Source organism: Calliopsis andreniformis, chromosome 3 (genome assembly GCF_051401765.1).
Source record: "Calliopsis andreniformis isolate RMS-2024a chromosome 3, iyCalAndr_principal, whole genome shotgun sequence".
NCBI classification, from domain to species: domain Eukaryota; kingdom Metazoa; phylum Arthropoda; class Insecta; order Hymenoptera; family Andrenidae; genus Calliopsis; species Calliopsis andreniformis.
The window spans coordinates 3966328-3989405 of record NC_135064.1 but is presented as its reverse complement, the minus strand read 5'-3'; the positions used below and the strand labels follow the sequence as shown (position 1 = coordinate 3989405).

General features: G+C 31.5%; 1 protein-coding gene across 4 annotated transcripts; it reads left to right on the top strand.

The window, feature by feature from the left end:
- Positions 1-384: 384 nt before the first annotated feature.
- On the top strand, positions 385-20168 carry LOC143177622 (uncharacterized). Of its 4 annotated transcripts, none has more exons than XM_076375677.1 (9): positions 2326-2430; positions 9106-9575; positions 14628-14850; positions 16651-16787; positions 16867-17088; positions 17169-17351; positions 17449-17565; positions 17647-17848; positions 19257-20168. In XM_076375677.1, the coding sequence occupies exons 2-9, from the start codon at positions 9447-9449 to the stop codon at positions 19322-19324; spliced, it is 1281 nt and encodes a 426-aa protein (XP_076231792.1). In that variant the 5' UTR covers positions 2326-2430; positions 9106-9446; the 3' UTR covers positions 19325-20168. The 4 variants fall into 4 exon arrangements, with proteins under 4 accessions (XP_076231794.1, XP_076231792.1, XP_076231793.1 ...); XM_076375678.1 differs by having other exon boundaries at positions 2350-2826; XM_076375679.1 differs by lacking the exons at positions 2326-2430; positions 9106-9575; positions 14628-14850 and adding exons at positions 385-796; positions 871-1058.
- The last annotated feature ends 2910 nt before the right edge of the window (positions 20169-23078 follow it).

The following is a 23078-nucleotide window of genomic DNA, read 5'->3' as shown; positions in this document are numbered from 1 at the left end:
TAAGTTGTGTCACTTTTAAAATATATATGCGATATGTATAATATATTTATATTTTCTATAGAAAATTAGGAATCTCCGTAAACAATTATGAAGTCATGTCTTAATAAATTTGAAATCAGAATGATTAAAAGTAGATTCGTCTGTATACACTCAATAGTCCTTTAAGATTATGTGGCCCATCCTTGTATATTTTCACGTTATGTTTATAATATTTCCTTTATTTTCGCTACATGTTTCATCTGTTTTTGAAAAAAGAATGAAAAATTGGTTTCAGTTTTAATGTAACGAATTTTATAACGATGAAATTCGTAGTGAATACGTAACTGTAATAAATGTTTCCTCACGTTCGCTCGTTTTCCCGTCAGGTGTCAGCAGATACAAAAAGAAAGCATGCTGTGTAAAATGTCAGAGTATAGGTTATGTCGCAAAGGATGTAAAGGGAAGAGAACTTCCGATTGCAAACCGTACCAAAGCAATAATATGTGAGAATTTCGCGAAATGTTTAGTCAGTTTTACGTAATATGTAGTCAAAATAAATAGAGCGTACGTTAAACAGTCAAACTTCGTGTAGTCCTTTTGATGATCAACAAATTAATTAAAGAAGTTATGTTATTGGGCTGTCCGTCGGTACAATTTTTTCTTCGTCCATCAATTTCGTGACCCGTGCTTTACTATCCCGATGAAAAATGAACAATTCGAATAACAAAGAAACTATAAATCTTCTCGATCTGCTGTCAGATAGCGATACTGATGTATCAGATTTAGTGCTTACTCCTAAAAAGAAGAAAGTTAAACGGTAAGAAGGAATTTATAGCTTTTCTTTTAATCTATCTTATTTGCATTATTTAAATGATTTGTTTCATGTTACAGAAGACATAGAAGAGGCAATGCTGTTAAAATGAAGCAAGGCGATGCTTGTGGTTGCGGCAAATCTGACATGAGAATTATATCATTATGGTTGGCAGCAGTTTTAATTACATTCTGGCTAATAGCTTTATCTTGGCTGGCTGTTATATTGTATGGAGAAATTAAAAAGATGGATATTTCTATAAAATCAGGTAAATGGATAATCTTTTATTTATATGTGTTATTAAAATTAGTTGCATTGTTGTCTTCCCTTTGTTTGCAATAATGGAGATTGAGATACTGATATATTTGCTTTGCGCTGTTTTTATTCTGGAACCGATAATGGAAAAAATCGAAATGATCAAAGTTGCAATTTGAACTAATGTTGCAAAATAATATTAAAAACAATTATGTATTTAAGCCATTTATTTTTGTCATTTTTACCTTGATTGCTTTGCGGCCATTAAATATATTAATATTTTTGTATTATTATTCCTAATAATAGCACTTAATTGAAATCAATATAAAAAGAGTATTACTATAAGAAATAAAAGCTATTATACTGAAAGAAGTTCTGCACATAACATTTACATATGCTTTATACGATTAACCTAAAATAGGTGCAGCACCCTTGAACCCCTTACATACGAATATCTATTTTTGCTCTTTCCAATACCATTATAAATTTAGATCGTCATTCACCTTTTCAAATGTAAATGCGGAAATGCGCGTAGAATACTTCGAGAAGTATAATTCATATGATCGTTTTATTTAGTGTGTTGTGATAAAAAGTAAACAATTTTTTTAAATTTCTTCATACGATTAATATTTTATTAATGATGTCGTTAGTTTGTATTATCAATAAGTTTTAAGAGATATCAATTTATTGATGTTATTATTATACTCTATCGATTGCATACTTATTAGTATTAAATATGCAAATGAATATCGATAGCTTAAACTACTGTGAAGTTTTTAGGTCTATTCATATTTAGCAACATCTTCAGTTGTTAAACATATTAATACGTATGTATTACGTTCGAATCTTAACTTATCAATATTTGAACGAATAACATCGATAGCATGCATTATCGATTATTTGCGAGATTCATCGATATATCGATATTTTTGACGCTATAGCGCGCTTACTTTTCAAATTTCTTGTTCTACGTGATTTCTTATCTTCTTCTGTAATCGTTATTTATTCTTCAAAAGCAACATATTTTCACACGATACTAGTTAGATTTTGTAACTTTGTTAACTATAAGTCATTATAACAATTGGTATCACTTATGTCACTAATGTCGTCAGCGATATACCTCTAAAAAGCTCAAAATGCGCGCTACTTTTTCTCATTCCAATTTTTTTCGTATCAATTCGAAATTCCCTATGCGCAGTGAATTGTTATTGCAAGAACCCCTAGCAGATAGGCACCGCGAGCCGTGGTCGCGTACCAACCCTCAGTTCAGTCGATATCTGGCGCACGGCGCGAGTGGCACGCAGCAAAAGCGGAGGCGGTGCCCGAATAACGCTTCGCGTTTGTCGTTCATTTTCCAAGACAGATTTATCAACGTGAAAATACCGGTCAGACCATTAAAATCCTTTCATCGTGCCTCACATTCGAAGTTCGAAAAAGGAATTTCAATTGCGGGGTGTTTTGGCGGACCATTGATCGCAATCGTTCTATAATTTATCCTAGACGTAGGTCAAGTTCCGCATGTACGAAGCAGTCGAGGATTGAACCGCGTCGAGTGGCCTCGACAGGTGTGCACGGTTTCGTTATTTGAGGTGAACACATCGATTCCCAATCGTGGTGGACTCAGCGAACACATAGAAGTGTCTCCGACGGAGTGACGCACCGACAAGGCCTTGTCGTAACGATGAGGGTGGAGATACGGAAGGGTCGTTCATGTGTTAAAAAGTAGCTGATGCTTCTTGAGGGCGTATGTGGTTGTTCAGGTTACAGAGCATAAGTACATGGTAAATGTATGGTGTGTCTCTAAGCTGTCGAGCCTGACTCAGCATGCAGGGAAGCGCGAGAATTCGGTTGTGGATAGGAGATACTGGTTGATCCCTTTTTGGGGTTGCTTTTAAATTCTACGATTTTCGTTCAAGTACGTTTCATCGTCGGTTATAGTTGTTACTATAAAATTAAGGAAGGTTTTAGAACAAAAGATAGCTGAATTAGATCTGCATTGGACCGTGAAAATGGTAGCTTAGAACTTTTTTGGAGGGATTGCTGAAAAGTATACAATACATCTGTGGTTGTAATGCAAAATGACCTAAGTCACATGATTTTGTTCTTGAGATACTAGTATTTAAGGTACGATTTCACGTGACAGTAAAGTTGTAACGACACTATACAACAATGCAATAGCATTAGGTTTTATTGTCACCTCTAGTTTTCACGACAACAAAAATCATGACATTCACTACCACGACTGTAAAAGTCGCGATTTGATACTACGTGAAAACGCACCTTTAAAGTTTGTCACTTTCATACTGTCTTCTAGACTTGCATTTTCTTGAACCCTTATTTCTAAATGAAAAGGTTCTTTTAATGTCCTTTCTTCTTTTTGAAAATATCAATTCTATATTCTAGATCTCGATTAAAATCTTAACTTCAATGTTTTGAAAATGTACAACAGGTCATGTTATGCCATATAGATATTATCTACGTGATATTTTGCATATTATTCATTTTAAACGGTTTAGGAAAAAATGTAAATGTATTTAATTAGAGTAGCAAAAAAGCATTTCAATGTACACGCTTGATGACTTTATAAACGTAAATATTAGCAGGCGCTTATTAAAATTAATAACACGTTGAACGATTAAGAAAAAAGGCTAAAAAATCGATGACATTCTAGTGAAAAAAGACGAATGTTATGACACATAAGTTCGAGATCAAAGTCTTCATCTGTTGCGTGCAGGTAGAATAGTTATTTACCTAACTATTGAATATCATAATCATTTTAGAATACTTTTAAACTTTTTCATTGAGTATGTTGATCATGGTCGAGTAATAAACCAACAAAATGGTAATAAAAAGAGAAAACAGCGACTAGTGTAGTAGTAGAATTTCCAAATAGAATTACGATCTTGTTTTTATCTTAAGGAAAGAAATGGCGACGTAGTAGAAAACTTCACGTAGGAAATTTATATAGCGTTTATAAACGTTTCTTTTTAGCTTAACCCGTTATAACATTCAGTAATTTTAAAGTTACATATACATGTATTACATTTTTTAAGATTTATTTATTTAGCTTTTCTTTTATTTATTTTTATTATTCATGAACTTCTATGCCTGATCTAACGCAAATATCAATAGTCTGACTAATTGGATTGACTAACTATATGCTCTTTTTGCCAAGTACATAATATTACATATGGCACCATCCATTGCGACTTTAGAGTTACAAACCATTTTTTATATGCATAACAACGTACTTCTAAATTGTAATTGAATTATCAATTCTTACTTAACACGTAACATGTGTCATATTTTTAATTTAGGTATATCATTTCATTTTAACACATTAAATAAATATTACGTTTTAAAGAGAGTTAGATTGAAATATTTAAATTTGAATTACTTCGATAGAATGCAAAATTTTTATTTTAATGTATAATGTTATCACATCACGTGAAAATATATCATTTTTCAAGTGATATTCATAGTGTGAACTGACGTTTTTTTCTTGTTTTAAATCCATTATGCTATAATATGAAACATTGCTCTAATATGCAATGTGATTGCATATGATTTCACATGATGTAATATTAATGTGTTTCTGCATTAAATTTTTTAGTATCGTATCAATTTTTTTTTGAACCTTGAATTTTGCAAAGAATAAAACATGGATTAACAGTGCAACTTACTACGTGCGTTGCGCGTAGTAAATAACAGACGTCATGCCGGTGGCTCCGATTAAGTGTGAATCAACCTAGTAATCCGTTTATCATTTCCGCCACTGGATTACGTTGCGATTACAAAAATGAAAACTGTTCGACGTAAATGTGAATTTAAACAAAAAGAAAGCAGAAAGGACGTATTGTGTTTTATTTTCTTTTTCTTTTACTTCGATGAAAAAAGACATTGTTGAATATTTCATGAAGTTACTTAATTTCGCATATGTGACAACATCTCATGAGTTATATGTACAATTATATAGTAGATAATGCGTATCGGTTGTTAAATTGGTAATATTAGTATAAGCAATGACTAACATATACCTATTCTAACTTGTGCTTAGTCTTAATAGTAAATTTAGAAATGAGAAAATTTAAAAAAATAAACTGTGCTTATACATCTTTTTTAGTGCCAGTTAGTACCAATTTAAAATGGATATTGTATTCTCAAAAAGCAAAGTGTACGTAATACATAAAGTTTATCACAAACCAAATTCATTAATTCCGTATAATAAAAAGTTACGAGATAAATTTGTTGATAATGTAAACATTATAAAATTTGAAGAATGAATTGGTTTGAGTTTAAAGAGATTTAATTGTCGACATCATTTTGATAGCTGAAATGATTCTAATCTCAACAATATATTATATCATACATTTTTGTCATCTAATGAAATCTTTTATCATAAAATGTCGTAAATACTTAGAATCCACGAAATCAATTCACACTAAAGCTGCGACTTTTGCAGTGTTGTTTTTAAACTCTGATATCTTATCGAGCATGGCGCTATATTGACTTAAATGCGTGAAACTTTGTTTTCACTCGGTCTGTTATTCGTAGATATTTCGTTCAGGGATATTCCGATTCAATTGAAAACAATCGATTATTTTTTTATCATATCTAATTCTTGCTTTTAGTATTGTTCCTTCTTTGAACAAGTGAAGTTTCTCAATACACTAGACTGCAATATGGTGAAAATTTTCACAGATAAAATTTAAAATTGAAAATTAAGTTATTACTTCAAAATAACAATGTGTTGTAAAGAAACCTTGTTCTCGCAGAAGAGTGAAATTTTCAGCCAATCAAATCGTGTGGCATTACCTCTGTAGGAGGAGTACTACTCCCACTCTTACTTACTTTGCAATGTAGTGGAAGGTATACAACTGATTAAGACTTTTCATTGGTCGACGACACTAAATACGTTACTTCCTTGTTATAAACCCGCGATTCAATGCATGTAATGAGTTTATAAAAAATCAACGGTATTTTCCTGATGCAGCTTGTATGTTGCTAATTTTTATTGTTTGCTTTTTCGAGATGTTTTTAACAAAAAATACTGTATTTTCGAAAAGTTTTACAATATAGTACAAAGAAACAGATCATTTGTGATGTATAGGCACTTTTTTCAAAACTATTTATTCGCTTATGAAAGCGAAATTTGTTTTTGAATCGAATATCATCGATTGGTTTACTTCATTTAATGCAAACTTAAGTTCACTTTTAATGAATTGCTAATGACGCCTAATAAGCACGTATTATCATTTGCATTGCATAGATTCTACGAAAAAAAAAAAGAAAATCACGCGTCTTGTTGGTTGCATTATGTTTGTACTCACTCTTGTAAGTTTTTAACTGAAATTGTTTCAAATATAAATCGAAATGAGAATTTTTCGAAAATTTTTGAAAGACTTATTGTGGAACATAGAAATTGTATGTTATAAGTAATCCACCGATATACATATATCGCTGGTATGTTTCAATGAATTATAAATAAATTATCAGTCTCGAGAAATGTAATAATTAGAGAAGTATACAAAAGTCTTAAAAGCCTTGATAAACTCTTAAGGATAATTAACTACATATAACAGACACAAAGATAACGAAGTCTCATTTTCCAACTTTTATTACTCAAATAATTTTTCAGTAATTCAGTTAACAATTTTCTTATATCATTTAAAACGCTTCATTCGTTTTATCCATATGCAGAATAATTTTATACATCTCATTAGGCAAAATTTACAAGTTACCTTGAGCGCTCTCAGAGCTCAAACTCTATTAAAATTTCACGATTCAATGAAACGATAAAAGTAGAAAAATTGACATTATAATATTAAACTTAAAAGGAAATTTCATGTAATTTCGTGAAAACCACTGACGCCTCAATCCTCTTTGCATGCATCTGACGATTATTCGCGACAGATACGCTCTGCCAGCTACGTGATCACGCGTACTCAATTTACATCTTTGAATCGGCGCGTGTGTACACGCGGAAAGGTGTTATTTGCGCATGTGACACAGTGCAGACGCACCAACACGATCGCGTTTGTTACCTGTAGTATCGTCAGGTAGCGAGGAGACCGTGATAAGTCACCAGTAAGACGTAATTCGCGACGCGTCGTTTGGGCTGCGACATGATTCGTCTTGATTGTACTCGGTTCGTTCTTGTTACTCTCAGCCGTGACAGTGATCTTCCTTGCGTTTCGTAATCCTGATGTCGTAATACGATCTGTACTTGTCACACGGACGATATAACAATTTCTTTCGAATAGTATCGAAACAAACGTTCGTTTCGATCGGTCCTCTCGGGTGGGTGTCCATATTTTCTCAGCTTCCTTGGCAATGATTGACTCTGTTTAGACTCTAATCAAGGTTTTTTGCTTGCGGTATCTATTTAGTTTGATCGTTTAACACTGTACTGCAAGGTTTATTCGAACAGGTCGTTTTATCTTCCTTATCTACACAAGTCGACTGCCTTGAACAGCTACCACTGATACGTTTAAATCGTCGTAATCATCGTGGCCCCGTTATCGTTCGTCGTTCCCATTTTCTTCATTGTCTTCCTTACCGTTTTGTCTTGGGCAAGACGCTTCAGTTGTGTTGCGTATGCTTCTCCACCCTTTTGTTCTCTATGACCTGTTTTGGTGTGAGTACAGGAGCTACCTTCCCTTTGGACCTTGTTTGATCAGTGAGGTGAAAATATTGTTATCGTGACGGTGAAATATGATGAAATGAATGATAGTGCTCGTGGAGATAGCGTTGGCCACGTGATACGCAAGGGATTATGGCCTTCTTCTGATTACCTAAGTTGAGTTATTGGAGTAGGCAAAGGGAACTAAATTTTGGAACGTTTCAGAAGATTAAACTAGTTGTTGTAGTGGTATAGTGCCTACTTGTCAGTTTGAAGGATTGGCAGATTTTGATATTTGAGTGAAACAGATTACTGAGATTAGTGAAAATCTATAGGGACCTCTGTAGTGAAAATCTATAGGGACCTATCGATTAGTAAATAGTGATGTTTATTAGTTTAAATACATATCTCCTACAATCAAACTAAACGTAGTGATCATTGAAGTTAGACTATTGGTTCAAACTATGTCTTTGAAACTTTTTTCGAGCTTCGAGCATCTCATTATCACTAAACTGCGGACTTTTATGCATAAACGTAGTTAAAGAAATAGAACCTAAATAAAAATTTGTTCCACCCTTGAAATATCTATTTTAATGTTTACTCTACTTTCTGTATTTTATACATTTTGGAATATTATATTTATTCTACAACTTCTTACATGTTCTAAATTTCCATAAACGTATAAAGATCCGCAGTCTAATTATCATTGTTGCAAATATTTCGTTGTAGTCGCGTGCTAGCATACGATCTACCGACAACATCACGCCGCGTGACTGTTTCCACGTGAAACTGTCGTAGGCAGTGATTAGTAATTTTTAAGCATTGATGAAATATGATTGTCAGGTCCTCACTTTTACCCTGTATAATTATACTATTCGAAGATATATTATTCTAAAGCGAAAAGAATTCCTTTTTAATTGGTATTTTCTGGTCCTCACCTCCGATGTATTATCACATTTCACAGTTTAATAGTCAGGGATTTAGAAATACTGAATTTCGACACAGAAGTCGAGTATTTCAATATAATTTATGGTGGACCATTTTTTTATTTTCTAGAAAGATTGCCATGTTGTAATAAAACAGTTTAAAGGATTATTAATCTAGCAATAACAACATTTGTAAACATTTTTAAATACTCTCAAGAGAAGTATACCATGTGATAAAGTTACCTAAGTTAAATACGATTAGCACTTATTGCTAGATACTGGGCGGCGCAAAGATTAACTCAGACTGTTTAAATCCACAATAAGGAAGCACCAGTGATTAGCATTTGATGAACATTTAGTTAGAGACCATAGATAGTTTAGATCGTATTGATTCTGTGCCATAAAGACACTAACGCTTAGAAGCTTCTCACCCATTCCTGGAGTCGATACAATCTCATCTGCATGACAAGTGGGAAAGACGAGACTCTTGAACGCCCGAAACTTGATTTCAGAAGTGGTCACGTGACTCGATTTCAAAGAGTTCGAAGAACAAACGCGACAGAAAAATGTGACTGCAAGCGGACAATGATGGAGTATCGCCGCGAAAATCATTAGCGATATTTTAGTCCTTGACGAGCCGCGCGATATCGTGAATCTTTCCGTTATCGTAAATGAGAAGGGTGAACGGAAGTGTGCGATTTTCGGTCGCGGAAATGAACCCGTCCAGAGCACAGCAAGGGCCACGAACATTCGGCGATAGTGCACCGTGCTAGGGTCCGACGAACGATCGTAAGTTGTCGCGTGGGATAGCGTGTAAACGTTCGCGAAAATAGGCGGTTCGGTGTTGCTTGAAATGGACTCCGTGGCGGTGACGGTGCCGCTTCGTCAACCGACGAAGAAGATGAAGAAACGGAAGGAGCTCGATGCCCTCGCGCCTCCTCATACCGTCTCCCGTCGGAGTTCCGGAAAACGTAGCTCGCAAGTACGTATTTTCTCTATCGATTGATTACGCGTTCACGATTCTCTCCTCGTCGTTTCTCGTTACTTCGTCTCGATCATCGAAGGTTACGTATAAGGTGGATGAAGTTTGGAGAATAATTCATTTTAAACCTTTATTTTGATAATTAACCTTGGAACAGAACAATGTTTTCTTCAACTATCAAGTGTTACACTGGGTACTTTCAGGCTTGCCTTGATTTTTGCACATTGGGAATATGTACAAGATTCTGTAGAGATTTATTGAAATACTTTCGAGTAGGTAGTTTAAAGCTATAAAGGTTAAATGTTGAAAAACTAAAAAAGTTTTATTTATTTTGTAATAAGAGTAATGAAAATTAATATCCCGCAAGAAAAATTGTACTTGAGGGTGTATAATGAACAGTAAAAACTGGTCTTATAGATTAACGTTTATGATTTTAAGCTTCCAGAAAAAATACTGCTTCAACAAATTTTTTTATTACAGAAAATAAATATCATAAATTTTCACTTTATATTACATTTATATCATAAATATCGAATAGACTTTCTCTCTCGATTCGCTGTGAAAGTAGTTTTATATCCTTATTGTGGAAATTGTTTCTTCACATCTTTGCTTTATCAATTACAAACATAACTTTCATAATATTACGTTAAAAAATCTTCTTATTACTGTACATAGAATTCTTTTATATGTATATCTACTAAGTATTCCAATCAGTTGAATTTAGACTTGAACTCAGAGTCTAGTGCATATTTTCCTAAATTCTATTATTAATATTAAGATTTGTTACAAAATAGTGCCAATCTTATAAAATAAACCACTTTTTATTTATATATGCAAAAAAATACTAAGGTTATGAGAGATCCTGGTGTGCCATTTTAGGGTTAACTCCTTGCTTTGTAACGAGTTGTACTTGTTCTACCAATTATATTTGAAATGTTGCAACAGAAGTTGTAATATCATTGAACTTATAAAAAAGAAGAAATTGTACAATCATTCTAAAACAATAATGTTCTTTGCAATTATTTAATTTTTACGTTAATCTATTTTTCTCTTCCTGAAATTAATTATAATGCATTTATCCTAAGGATAATCCTAAGTTACGCGATTAAATAGATGTGAGGCAACCATCGTCGAAGAAAACTTTTTGAAACTGTTCACAATCGTTATGTTCACGTTCGTAATTCATTTTCTGATATCTATTTTAATAACCACATTACATTGTTGTGAGGTTCAGAAAACGATTAAAATGCGCTCTTTTCTTTTTCTAACAAAATTAATTGGAGACTGCATTCGTTTCAATCGTTTACCTTTAATTTTATTTTACTTCCTCCAATAAAAAGAATAGTAGAAACAAGAAGAATATATGTTCATTTATTTTCTGCACTTGAAAGTAATGTAATGCGGATATTAAAACAGAAATCAGAAAGTGAGTACTAGAAACGTTACGAGCAACAGTTATCACTGTAAAGTGAGTGTGTACAGTTTTAGCTCATAAAGGCCCAAAGTTGTGTAAATGCAACGTTATTGAAAAAAGTCAACGTATACCTTATCTAACTGAAACAAAAAAGCAATATTTATAATAATAGACATTATGTAGATGCCCACAAAATGAAATGATTCACAAAATAGTTTGGCTTACCAAAAGCTAGTGTACTCTAGTACTATAAATACTTCAATTCATTCAATTTTCAACACATTGTATGAACAACATCAGAAAGGAGAAATAGTAATGAAAAAAATATTAGTTTTTGGAATCCCCTTTCAAGAAAGGGGCTTTTTTGGAAGAAACAGAGTTCAATAATATAAATTCACTAAAAAAATAGCGAGTGAAATATTGCGTTTACGCAACTTTGGGTCTTAAGGGGTTAAAGACTTCCTCAAAGGTGATGTCCTTACATCATTTCCAAAATAAAATTTTTAAATGAATTAATTTCGAAACTGTATTGTCACTTTTCGTACAAGAATGGGTTTATGCCTTTCTCCATCGGTTATGTATCTCGTTCAGACTGTAACGTATAAAACGTAGATGTTAATAAATAATTTTTATGCGTACGGCGTGCTCGGTTTTTGCTGCTCGCAGACCGAGTTGTATACTTCCGGGAGCGCGCAGAAGGTTATGAAAACTGACAAGAAAAGTACTCGAACTCGAAAATTCTGATTTTAATAGAGCTTCGTGTGAAGAAAGAAAAACGAAATATAATACCTTCTCGCTGTAAACTTGAATTACTTTTTCATTTTTATGCAATCGCGCTTCTGATAAGGTAAAACGTGTTGCCGGTACACGAATTAATTTTATCCTACGCTTCTGATATCTTGTAAGCTCGTTATTTGCAGCACGTTGCAAGTTTATGGCGAGTAAATACTGTATACCGGAAACAATTTGCTTTTCCAGCGGAAAATGATTTTCAAGGGATGAACTCAGCTGTTCAAATTATCGCACCTTTCCATTTTTACATATAATTTTGTAATAATAGGGGATAGAGTAAACCTTCAAATATAAAAATTGTTCAGTTTTTATTACATCATTAGAATGTTTTCTCGCTACACGTAATCATAAACGAATTTACTTTTATAAGTATTCATGTATTGATTCTTAGCTATTCCTAATATGAAAAATAGCTTATTTTCAGTGTCTTATTCGCAAGAAATAACTTTTTACTTTTATAATTATGTGCTTAGTCTATTAAACGCTTCCTATTACATTTTATATATTTTTTCTTGTATTTTAAACACTTCGAAAAATTTCAGTATCATGCATACTATCGTTTCAAAGTTCGAGGTCAGTATCTTTTGTTACATTTTAGTATGAATGTTTCTAACACTTAATTGCTACTACCTATTTTTACAAAATGTTTATTCAGTACAGTTTAAAGTTCAAAAATTGTAAAATAAATGTACGGTAATAATAAAATTATTAAGTATTATATAATAAAATTAAAAGTATTTGTATTTTTGTATGATATACAATTATTATTTAACTATTATTTCAGTTATAAATATAAAATACCCTTTAATGTTAATCTTTTATATGGTTATACAGATCACATAAAATTACAACATTTTAATATTTGAAGGTATGTTCTATCTATGCTGTAAAATTGTACTTAAACAAAAATAAAAACACTTAGTACTTTTGATGATTGATATCATCTCTTCAAAATGAAGGGTATGTTTTCGGCAGTAGATATTAGGTGAAGAACGAATGATTTCTTTGTAGTCAATAAATAAAATCAGTTTATAAAGGTTTCCACAGGCCAACGTGTGAAATATTCGTAGCGTCAGCGATTCACAGTACATATTTCTCGGTGATGTATGCATAATCGAATTATACAGAGTGTTCGACACAGGTATCAACAGTTTTAAGAAATAATTCTACGAGCTCAAATAAAATAAAAGTCAAAGCTGTCAAGAATGCATTTCAGGCTTCGTTTCCGAATTATTAATTGTTAAAGATACACTCAAACTTAAACTGTACATGAAGTATGTCTGAGTTCTACTGATTTGTTCTACTGACATCACTGCGTCTGACTAGATTAAATCAGTAGAATCAGTTCCAAGTTAGACACATTTCACGCTAACTTTAAGCGGTTTTGTACTGATTTATAACTCTGAATGAAAAGTGAAACGCAATTTCATCATTCTTGATTCTCGATCTATTTTGGCATGTACATAGAACCGTGTCTTAAAATTTTTAACACCTCTAGTGGAACATCCTGTAGTCGTGGCGTCTTACATATTTAATATTCGCTTATATTTTTACAACTCTTACCTTATTTACTCGTCTTATCGTCTTATCACTTTATCGGAAGATCTGTAGCATTAATCGATCACGTACGAATATATGTCTGATGTGTTTCAATGCGAGAACATTCGCGTGGTACTAGTGCTTGTACAGTGCAATGTTTTCGAGTTCTTTGGACGAAGTAAATGAAGTATTGTATTATGCAATATAATATATTTATATAAAGTTTTATTAAAATCAGAATCTACGAGTTCATATACTTTCTTTACAATAGAAAGATATAACCTTAAACTCTTAACGTATTTGGTCATTTCATATTTAATGTCGATTCTATTTCATGGTTTTTTAAACTTGGAAATTATTCAATAAATGCTTATAGAAAGTAACAATCTACATACCAATAATCTAAAAATTATATAATACAAACTGTATATTATAAAATTATAAACATTAGTTTTCCTACAAGATTATTGCATCTAAATGACCTTCAAATGTATAGAATTGTTTGCATTATTGTGAAATGACCTAGTATTTTTTTTCTTTTAATCCTTCTGTCCACTTGGAGTGCTTTTATTCCATATCTCAGTGATCGCTCCATGCGTTACAATCGAGTGAAATACCGTATGATCGCATGGCGAAGCAAACGGAAGGATCGACACAGAGAATCAGTAAAGCGTGTTTACTTCTTAAGCGGACCTTCTCATCAAATTGCTTAAAAAATAGGTGACTATTACGATTTTTTTGAAAGTAAAGTATACAGTCTATAGTAAAAGCTGTTGTGGCTTTTACGAATACACTGTTGGAGAGAATGATAAAATTTATTTTTATCCCCCGTTGCTGTATTTTCTAAATAGCATTTACTATACTACTGCAGACGAGAGAAGCTTCGATTGTCAATTAGAATATTTCGAAATTAGAAAACCAAATAAGTTCTCAAAATTTACATATGTATATTCATAGCTACTGCATCACACACAGTACATGTTTTATTCATATTTTTGAACGTAAAACAATCACTTTTGCTTTTCAATTATGGATTCAATGATTGTAGGGTTACCATCCATCGATATAAATATAAAAATTTTGTTAATCTTTTAACTTTGGAAAATTCAACGCCAAGAAAATAAACAAGATACGTTGAGCTCTCAAGTAGTGTAATTAATAAAAAATCCAAACAAATTTTCTTCATTACTGCATACTTTGTTTAAAAACAATCGTAAAAATCATCTATTGTTTAAATGATTTGATGGAAAGGTCTCCTTAAGCATTGAGAGAAGAGGAGTCGACACTGACTTTGCCTGCATTTTTAGGAATTACTATCAGATAGCAGCGACGAACGGTCGGAATACTGGAATATATCCACTAGAAATGGCCGCAAATGCAGAGGCAGACGAAGTCGAGCTTGCTCCGGATTTTTTAAAGCTTGTAGTGCCTTTCTGGCTTGCGCCTCTGTATTAGCAACCGCTAGTTTGATTTGGCTGTTCATCGACGTTCGTCAGCAACTCACTGCACTACGGACCGAACTGGACCAAGGTATAATACTCGAGGGTGGCAGAGAGATCAAACACGTTCTAAAGATAGCAGAAAGATGGTTAATTAAATCGATTTTTTCATTATGAGTTCCAGAATAGAAACGCGTCTAACAGATATATTAACTGCTTGTATATGATCATGTCCTTTCAGCCGATCATGATACTTCATGGATCATAAATACTTCTTAGATCATATTGATAGCATGATGTTGTAATCAGCACATAACGTAGCGATCAGAGGGTTAATACGCTTACCAAGTAAGATCATGAGACGGAATGTTTAGAAATAATAGATTACGTATGCTCTTTGTTGGTCGCATATGGAACAATCTATTATGCTCCATCAAGCGAGCCTCTGGGAATGAAAACGTTTATTATGTAAAGATTAGAGAAGAGCTTATACAGTTCTATTAATGTATATAGTAATGTTACAGTGGCATTGTTTAATAAATGTAATGGCACTATTGTACCATTTATTGTATATTTTTATATAATAACAATGAATCAGGAGGTTCTACTTTGGTAGTGTATTCCACATTTCTTGAGGTTAAAAAAGAGGCATACAAACATACGTCCAAAAATTCTTTTTATCCACGATATAAACACTTTTTATTTATGATAGAATTTTTTTTTTTTTTTTTTTTTGCAATATTACATGCTTCACATCCATATTTCATGAACTTTTCAAGGTGTTAAAAAATTCCTAATGTGTTGAAAATTTTGACAAATGCGGTAATAGTACGGTTTTTAAGTGTATCTAGATTTCGTAACAGCATTATTATCAAAAAGTAAACCTTTTGTTTGTTCTTGAAAATAAAATTCCATGTAGTTAGGTTGGGAGAGCGTGCAGGCCATGCAAGTAGTCCTCCTCTGTCAATTCCTTACTCGTGTAATCCATCATATAAAAACCGCATTGAAATATGAATATATCAGTGGAAATTACTACTTACTATCCTCCTAATAGGAAAAATTAAAAAACAGATAAAATAAATAAAAACTGTGTTTATATTTCACATGGACGAGTTTTGGACTTGTGTTTATATATCCTTTTTCTATTCTTAGGAAAAATAGAATATACTATCAAAGTGGGATCACCTATTTCGGTGTTACCCTGTATGTCAGAATGTGATTGTATAATTGCTGCACAAATACATTGCAATTGGGACCTAATCACAGTGTGATCACATTATTGTATTATGATGTAATGTAGTCATATAGGTATTGTTCTATATCCGCAGAATTGTCCAGTTTGTACATAATTGAACTTTAGTTGCATAACCAGCATATAGCTGCTTTATAGTTGAACTATATTTGTACAGGCACTCTGTGATTGTCGTACAGGCGAAATATACTTGTAATATATTTTAAAATTGTATAAATTTGCATGATTGTGTAATTGTAACAACATGAGTAACATTAGTGATTGATATTATGCAATGAGTTTATCGCTCTCGTTCTCAGAGGTTCAGTCATTCAATCGTTTACTTATTTCTAATTTGAACAAATTCGTTTTACTAAAAGAACAAATATAGTACTGATTTGCAATACATTCGCAATTTGAAATAAACGACAAGTGTATGAATAATAGACACCTCTTTCAAGATAATTTATGTATCAGGAACTAAACTTTGTCTTATGAAAGCTATAAATGTAAGAAAATGCGAGATTAATAACCAGTTTGTAACGAGAAAATACATTACTATATTTTCAGTGAGCATACTTTTGAAATCCTTCATTATGCATATTTATTGTATATTATAATACGTTTAATTTCTTAGACAGGAACATTTCTATTTTACAGTAATTGCTGGCAGCGAAGGCGTTCCCGACGCATTGCAGAAATGTCATTCCCTATCTAGAGACCTTCAAAACAACCAAACTATTATATTCTCTCATTTATCCGATCTCAAGCTTCAGATTAATAATTTTACGACACAGGTAAACTTCTTATTAAAGGCAAATAACTTGTTGGGTTATGTTTTAATAAATGTTTGATTTCCAATGATATCGTTTTCAGTTAGGGGTTATTCAACGCGATTTACATAGAGTAGAAGAGTGGTTCAAAGCTGATCCCGAATTAGCCAACGTACCAAGAGACTTGAAAGCACTTTCAAGTAGCGTGGTATCATTTGGAAGCCAAATACAGGATCTGAGTGCCACAGTAAAGACTCTGAAGGAGTCGAACGCAAGGGTGCAAGATGCTCAGACTGTCATGCAACAGAATATTACTAGTATCAAGGTTAATAAAGAAGAAATGATATTCTTATCAATGGATAGTAAGAGTTCATGCTAATCATTTATTCCTTTCTCAAATTATAGAACACAGTATTGGAATTATCTAACATTACCCAGAGGCCACAGATGCTGACCACGAACGAGACGAAGATAAAGACTGATGAATTGGATGCAGCGATAGTACATTTAACGAATAACTTGTCACGAATCAACGAATCACTATCAAGAGCTGTGCAATGGGTCGCCGAGGATCAGAAGAAGGATCATGTAAATAGAAATGGATAATTTCACATAAATAAATTACATAGTGACTATGTAATTTATGTGATAAAAATTATATAGTAACTAATATCATATTTTTTAGGAAACGTTGGTATTGCTTGAAGAAACAACGCAAAACGTTAGCATGAAAGTAATATCTCTACAGAGAGAGTGTGTCAAAACTACCGTATTAACATCCATTCAAAAATTAAACGATCAAGTAAGTATTAATAGAGAAAACTATTTGATATTTGTATACAGTATACTTTCAAATTTCTTAATTAACTGTGAATTTTTTTAGGTAAGCGAGATTTACAGCGTGAATGCTGGACTTAATGAAAAGGTGAAGCAATTGGAACAGTCATATGGCACTTTAAAGAATTCCACAAATTTAATGCTTGCTGTAATGCCAGAGATACAGAATCAGAAATTGAACAAGGCAAAAAGTTTGGAACAATCTGTTAGTGAAGATATAACAACAGAGCAAAATCGCAATGTATTGGGTAAGTGGATTCGTTAAATTAATCAATTCCTTTATTTTGAAGAAAACCTTCTAGTAAGATAAATGGAACAACAAATATTTAACTTTCGCATTAAGAAACCAACTGATATTATCAGCTATGTGTGCAGGAATGACTCTGTTCTCTAGATTTATTACATATTTTTATAAAGCAAACGCATTTTGTTTGTACAAAGTAGAACGCGTATAGTCGCTTTCAACTGTTACAGTACATTGATATAAATAAGTTGTCCTAAAAATTTATTTTATAGATCATAATGATTTTTATTTAAATTAATTGTAGCAGGATATACTTTACCCCTTTATCTTGTATTAACTTTTTTTTATTTATTATTTAATTGCATAGTAAGTTGTTTTAGTCATTTTAATATAGGGTGACCCAACATTCCTGGTACAAATGAGGGCAAACCGATTCTATGGCTCAAAATAAGACGAAAATAAAGAATAACAAAATTGCATTGAAGGCTTCGTTTTCGAAACAAATGCATTTAAAAATTAATCTACATAGTATTTACACAACCACTAAATTGACGATGTTATAGATATTACTATTGACAACTACTGTGAATGTTTTCGCATAGAAAATAATGTCAAACACTGTTTAGTATCAATATTTATCTTTACTAAATCGTCGTTAAGGTTCGTAATAAGTGCATGTAATAAGTGCAGATGCATTTCTATCACAAACCACCAATGCAAAAATCATATCAGCGTATTCTTCATTGGTGTACCGCGTCATGTCGCTTGTCCTGATAGTAAAAGTACCTGACATTGTATCATATACAAAAACAATTATAATAACCGTCATGCATCAGCTAGGTACACGATTAATTATAAAATACATTTTTCTCGAAAATGAAGCCTCCAATGCAATTTTATTATTCTTTATTTTCGTTTTATTTTGAGTCATAGAATCTCTCTGACCCCATTTGTACCACGAATGTTGGCTCAGTCTGTATACATTATTCTTTGTATACATATCTATTTTTTATGTAACTTTTCTTTTGATATTCCCTTTACACATGTCTTGTTATGTTTTTATCTTATAGTAACACATAAGCACAGTTTATCTTATAGATTTCTTAAAGAAGGGAATAAGTCCAAAAGCACGATAACAGTTTAAAATTAATCTGTAAATTTCATGGCAAGATTTTTGTTTTTTATCACTGCTAAGTAGAGCAAGCTTTTACTATTAGTAACAGTATCGTAATTTTGATTTTTTGTCTTTATTCGTTTCTTCAAATTACCGATTTAATGTGTATTAATACCATATTTTCTTTGAATTATAAGTCGAATTTACAGTCATTCCTGTATTATATAGCCAGTAATATAGGTAGACTACACTCGTGTACACATGAGTGAGCATCAATTTCTTTTCTTTTACTTTGCAGTCACTGATGAGGTATCAATAAAAAAATCTTCGACGAGTAGACCGAAACGCTCAAGATTAACCCCGTAATATATATTCGACAATATATTGCGGTAATATTTGAGCGAAGTTTTACTTTGTACGATAAAGTAATTCTTGTCCTGAGGAATACAAAGAATTGTGTGTATTTGTAAATAATAATAAATTAAGTATGTTGAAAATTTCATGTATATAGGAAGGTGAATATTTATGCCCTGGATCATGTCAGTTTCATGCACAGAATAATCAGCAAGAATTATGCCGGTATTAATATTTTTGTTAAAACGTGCCTGTGACCGAATCATGACCAAGGGAGAAGTTATTTATAACGAGCAATAACGTATACGTTAATCTAGTATCACCAAAATTGAATACTATGTATTTGAAGTGTACTTCGAATATAACAAAATGCCAAACTCTAGATGATGCTACGGCTACATGTAATTACCTGAGTATTTCAGATATACCATTGAAAAGTACAAAGAGCGTTTACACTTATCCTTGCGTTGCAAACAAAGATGTAGAGATGTTCAAATTCCAAACGTTTGTGTGTATTCGCAGTAAACTTTTCTACTCTTCTACTGTTTATAGCGCAGTAATAGCGTCCATGAATTTGCCAAACTTTCGATAATATTAGAGAAAAATCAAAATTTTTGCTGAATTCAAAACTTCAATCCCTATTTCGTCCTTCATTTTTAAAGTATTAAACATTTTGGTGCTGAGTAATATACAGCGCATAATAAAAATGATAGCTATGGTAAATACGCTATCCGTATCACATCGGAAAATTATTTTAAGAATGATGTAACACATAACTAATGCAAAGAAGACAAAAATTTTATGAATCTTTTATCATTACAATTAAATGAAATATACAAGACCATAATACAATGCGTCTTGATTGATTTCATTTCATATTCCTGCAACAAGACATATAATATTTCAACATTTACAGGGAGTTTGTTTATTTATATACAAATACCAGGTGTTCAATTCTAATCTACAAAAAAATATATTCTGAAAAATACATTGTATTAAAAATAATTAAATATGTGCTAATCGATTAAAAACATCTACAAAGAAGTTTAGATCTAGTTAAATTCATTTATTATCTGCTTCATATATTGCTTTAAGAAAAAACTGACCTTTTTCTCAGTTTTTTTATTTAACGTATTTTTTAATGAATATATATTTCATTGTTGATTATAATAGGGCACACTGAATAAACATATTTAAATATATTGTATTCCATAATTTGTATTATTAATTTATAAATGCGCTTTAATATGAGTTGCACTATTCGAAAAAAACGTAAAAACGAATATTCCACGCGAATTATGTTATATGTTTTTACGTGTAGTCATCGAGTGGATTGTAGTGTTCTGTGCATATAATATATATATACATATACATATATGTATGTATATACATATATATTTAACCGAGTGTTCGTCCATTCTAGCCAGAAACAAAAATATATTTAGCAGAACGTATCATTTACGACATTTATTAATAATGAATTATACAAGGGGAATATATAAAAAGTTTATAAATTTAGAGGGGATTACAAAGTGCAAAACAAATAAGATGACGTATCGAATTGTGAATAAAGAATTGATTATGCAAATTTAATTATCCAATTTTATTCTATCTCCTGTTACTTATTTAAATCTTATTCTACTTTTAACCAAATACTGGTATTATTATTGTCATATTTGTAATCAATAAATTTTATTTCACCATTGAATAAAAAGAAGCATCTCTTTTTTATTAATGAGCACAAAATTCGTAATAATAATTGGATTAAAGACTCACATTGTATGAATAGTATGATCCGAATTTTAACCTTGATATTGAAGTTTTCCAGTAACGTTGCTCTTGCCAACAAATACTGAAAAATATAAATTTGTCAATTTTTCATGAGCTAGTTAATGTAGAAATCATACTTGTGGATGTATATTAAACAAACAAGTACATACAAGGAACACATGTAGACAAGTATTTAAATAAATGTGAAATAGAAACCTCTAATATGTGGGTACTCGTGTACATATCGCACACGCATTTCAAAAGTGATACAACTCGAAAAATGTAATCTTTTAATTACAACTATAAATCAGGTTGGTAAATGCACTTCTATTCATTATAAAAGTTTATTAGCTAAAAATCAAAATTATTGAATTTATTTAAAGAAATCTTCAAATGTAAATGAAAAATTATTTAAATTAAAACAAGAAAATCACTTAACGCAAGTAACACATACATAATTATTTTTTACACTAATTATTCAAGTAAGATAACTTTCATTAAGTAAAACTACTCTTTATGTCAATATTATGTATTAAACAAATAAATTTCTCCTACACTCATATGTAGTTTGTTGTTTCCCCTCGAAAACATACTTTCTTGAGTTGTGTCGCTTTTATAATACATGAACAATATGTACATACACGTATAAAAATTACATAAATTGAAGTATAAATACATTTAATATATGTGAAATAGTGATCTCGAATTTATAGTTCGAAAATTTGATAGAAACCGCCATTTTATAAAGAAGCAAAAACCGTTAAAAATTTTGTAGACGACAGTTACGTCATTAAGAAATGCTAATTTTATATCATACAAAAGTAATTCTGTAACATAATTGTAATCTGTGGTATTGCATATTATTCTTTATTAGAGCACCCTTTAGCAAAGATCTGAAAATTGAAACCAATTCACGATACTGTGATACATGACTGAACACAGTGTCCAAGATATTTGAAAATTATGGTACAAAAAGAAGTGGATATTTCTGTAAATATTACACATTTATGAACGATGATGTAATAAAGTTGAAATTAACGTGCCTCATTTAATATTTTCTTATAAATAAATGTATTTAACAAATAAAATTCAATCAAATACAAGAATATCGAAGTCACCCCTTCGAGACTCCGTGATCGACTGTTGTCCGCCGGGAGCGCGCGAACTTACGTCGAGTTTCAAAACTGTATTTGAATCATTTTATTGGTCAATGTCTACCCATAATAGTAATAGCGAAAATAAAATTAAAAATAGATTATAAAATATATTAAATTTTAATCGAGTAATTCTTTGTGTCATAAACAAAATATAATAATTGATTAATAGTTTTTTATATACAGTTTTCATAATTACTCAAAGGTTTGCGTATCGATAAAAGAATAATATAATCGAGATTGAGATCAACAGAAGTGTAGACACATGAAATTCAATGTTCTTATTTCCCATTATTTGAAAGATGCAGTTAATACATGTAAATAAAAAATAATGCACATTCCATTTTAAAATAGAAACTAAAGATTGTTAGATTTTTCTGATCACCAATCGATGAATAATTGCTTTAAAAATTTTTTACTACCTATGCTACCCATAACAAATATAAGAATTTTTAAGTACGAAACTAGCATGAAAATTATTAATTTTAAAATCAATTTTGTCTATGCATTTCTTATAAGTACATATAAGAATGTTAGTAAACAGAAATACAAACGCCTAAACAGTTATTACATCAACATCATAATCGAACATTTTAATTCTACCTTAAAGAATACCAGACAATAAAAAAAAGGTTTATATGTAATTCGATGAAAAAATTTGTTCAGTCTTTTAAAAGATAGTTGTCAAACTTACATCGTTATCAAAATAATTCGATAAGAGTCCGCTGGGAATCCAAGAACGAGAACATCGACACGTTCGATAAAATAGGGACCAAGTGGCGGATCAGTGGTTGCCCCTATCTAGGCGACTATTGCGTGGTCTGCGTTTGACATCTGCGCAT

Bases quoted from the DNA above. Each gene is read 5' to 3' on its own strand.
- LOC143177622 (XM_076375677.1), top strand. From the start codon at position 9,447: ATGGACTCCGTGGCGGTGACGGTGCCGCTTCGTCAACCGACGAAGAAG. The intron at 17,089-17,168 runs GTTAATAAAGAA...CTCAAATTATAG, and splicing joins AGAATATTACTAGTATCAAG to AACACAGTATTGGAATTATC. The intron at 17,849-19,256 runs GTAAGTGGATTC...TTTACTTTGCAG, and splicing joins GCAAAATCGCAATGTATTGG to TCACTGATGAGGTATCAATA.